At 41.1% G+C, this 2,949-nt stretch overlaps 1 protein-coding gene across 1 annotated transcript in view; it reads right to left on the bottom strand.

Moving 5' to 3' along the window:
• LOC101855959 (dynein heavy chain 6, axonemal) overlaps positions 1-221 on the bottom strand; it is a gene marked incomplete in the record, with an annotated part of 98,470 nt that extends 98,249 nt beyond the window's left edge. The window contains 1 exon segment of the mRNA XM_035970687.1: positions 145-221. Coding sequence (XP_035826580.1) covers positions 145-172 — 28 coding nt within the window.
• Positions 222-2,949: the final 2,728 nt, after the last annotated feature.

Genomic DNA, 2,949 nt, shown 5'->3' with positions numbered 1-2,949 from the left:
TCCCCCCCCCCCGAAAAAAAAACCCACACAAAAAAAGTTTTTAAAATGATAGCCTTTCCATATCCTTCGATGGTTATTTGGTGGTTGAAAAGTACGAATAATTTTCCTGTTTCCCTGAGTTTGGAACTTCATCCTCTATCGTACCTGAATCAAAGTTATTGGCAATAAACATAAGCGTTCTTTTTCTCTGAGTGGTTCTTCCTCACTCTAATAAGTACGCCATGATTGTAGCTAAGGAATACTATGACGTTGCCAAACATGTGCAAGACTAGTGCGTTTAAAAAGAGGATTTTAATATTATAATGACGCCTTCGTTTAATGGAAAGACATTCGTTCTGTTTAGAAGATATGGAACAAAAACGCATTTATTCACTGGGGCCGCACATTCTGGTCATTCGCCAACACAACATTATTATTTTGAGGACGCTGTCTCGGTGCATCAAAAGCAACAACGACACAACAACAAAACAAACAGAACTTCGTTTTCCAAACGGATTTTTAAATTCTGTGTCAGTAAAAAGACAAGCGTGTAATGAAAAAATAAGCGCATTCACGTGTGTGGTTTGTGTATCATTGTTAGAAAGTGCTAAAAAATTATCTTTGGTCTGCGAATGTGTTCGCTTCGTCCCTAAGGAGGTGGTAAACGTACATAGAATTCTGTTTTCTACACATCCCCATACCTCTTCCCCTCCTTCTATCCTCTCTTTGTCCCCCCCCCTGTCTCTCTCTCTCTCTCCCTTTTCGTTTTTTCTTTATTTTTCTCTTTGTTTCTCTCTCTATCTCTTTACTTTGTCAAATGTTAAAATATATAGACAGCTCAATGTACACAAATTTAAAAAGATCGACAGATAGATAAATAAACAGACAGAGGCTGTCAGAACCGTGTTCTCTCCATCAACAAAGGTATTCTTTCAACCCAGTCCTTAACGTTGGGCTTCAGCAGGAAAAGACTCCATCAGTGCTCGGCAAGTCTTCAACACAGCCAAATATAACATGAAGTATCTTCTGTCTGCGGTTATCAATAATAAATGCACTATGCATTCTTCTTCTAATGCTGACCTCCACCCAGTCTTGAACTCCTTAGATAGGTGCTAAACGCACTTACTATGAAAGGTAATGGTGCACATATACTTGAAAGCTATTGTTGTTGTTAGTTTAAGGTCGGTAAAACCTTTACGGCCATCATGACTGCATAAGGCCATATGTGCGCGCAGGACTCACGTTGGCTAATTTCATGTTAGATCAAAGCAAGTCTTGGTTTTACTTTGCAAGTCAGAATGGTTGAAATAGCTAAAACTGCTTCGTAAAAAAATCAGTTTTAAATGCAGGAATTTACAGTTTTAAAATAGCATTATTTACATTTTGGAATAAAGACCAGCGGTCTTTATAAGATCGAGACTTCTGTCGGGATCAATGAAAAAGAAAACGTTTTGAAAATGAATAAATGCATTAAAATTTTACTCCAGGTCTCTCCAAAGACTGGAGTGTCTATTAGCGTTCGCCTGATCATAAAGTTAGTATCACACCCGTGGTTTTTTTTTTGTGGTAAGTGTTTCACGACGCTCACAACTGGATAGGGTCATATGAGCGCACGGGACACATTCAATATTTTCAGTTTGTAGGAAATTTTTGAATATTGCCTGAGAGGCGGCTGAAGCCTACTCTTATCGATTTTAGACCACCGAGGGATCTTTGACGTGTGCAACTTGCACAAGGGACCCGTGGGTCTGTCAAGACACAAGGGATGTGTCCATAAAACAGGACGGTGACGGTAAAGGATTTTTGTGAGCACCCGGCCACTCTCAGTGCTGATGTCCCATAATCTGTGACAGCTTATTTATTTGTTCTATAGACTTGAATGGTGGGTGGCTGGCGGGTGCTCTGGTGTGGTTTGCTTCTTCTTTCCTATCAAACATCTATCGTCTTTCTCTCCCCTTTTTTCTTTTTTATGTTTGTTACTCGCTTGTAATACTTCTAATCTTCAGGCGCTCATATGACCTTATGCAGTTGCGAGTGCCGTAAAACCTTTACCAAAACTAAGACTTGAATGATACAATCCTATATCAGAATACATTCTGAAAATGAATAAATGCAAGAAAATTCTCCCCCGGGTCTCTCCAAAGACTTTGGATTCTTTTAGGTGTGCCAGCTCGTAAAGTTGGTATCACATCCGTGGGTCTTTTAGTTTAGTTTTAGTAAGAGTTTTACGGCACTTGCAACACAATAAGGTCATATAAGTGCCCGAAGCTTAGAGGTGTTACAAGAGAGTAACAAACATAAAAATGAAGGAGGAGAGATCGGGACGATAGATGTTGGATAGGAAAGAAGAAGCAAGCCACATCAGAGCACCCGCCAACCACCCACATCAGTGGGTCTGACAAGACACCAGAGATGTGTCCACAAAACAGGACTGTGTTGGTAGAGGACTGGGGTGAGTCCACGGCCGCTGTCAGTGCTGATGTCCCATAGTCCTTGACATACTTTTACTTGTTCCATAGAACGGAATATAAAAATCCTAGACCAGACACTGTCATAGCTGACGATCTTTGATCTCTATCAATACTTTGCTTTGATGGTGCGAACCGTTGGCGTGCAAATGAAAGACAAAGCACCAGTCTCGCTGTAGTCGAGTGGGCACGCAGTTGTCCCCACCCCTTGTCCTGCAGTTGGTTCAAAACAGAGTCAAATGGTGCGCACCATAATGAACCGGAGTTCCGTTAGAGTGCACAGTCCTGGGTGTTATAACACACATCTATGACCTGTTCCAAAATGGAGTATCGTTGTTTCAAAGCAAGGCTTGTAGTACGCCAATAGTTTGTCATTGTCTGTTTAAACCCTTGCCTCTTCTTGCTGTATATTTCTCGTTTTCTCTCTCTCTCTCTCTCTCTCTCTCTCTCTCTCTCTCTCTCTCTCTCTTTCTCTCTCTCTCTCTCTCACTCTCTTTCTCTC

This window comes from Aplysia californica, unplaced genomic scaffold (genome assembly GCF_000002075.1).
Source record: "Aplysia californica isolate F4 #8 unplaced genomic scaffold, AplCal3.0 scaffold00307, whole genome shotgun sequence".
NCBI classification, from domain to species: Eukaryota; Metazoa; Mollusca; class Gastropoda; order Aplysiida; family Aplysiidae; genus Aplysia; species Aplysia californica.
This window is presented reverse-complemented; position numbering and strand designations above follow the sequence as displayed.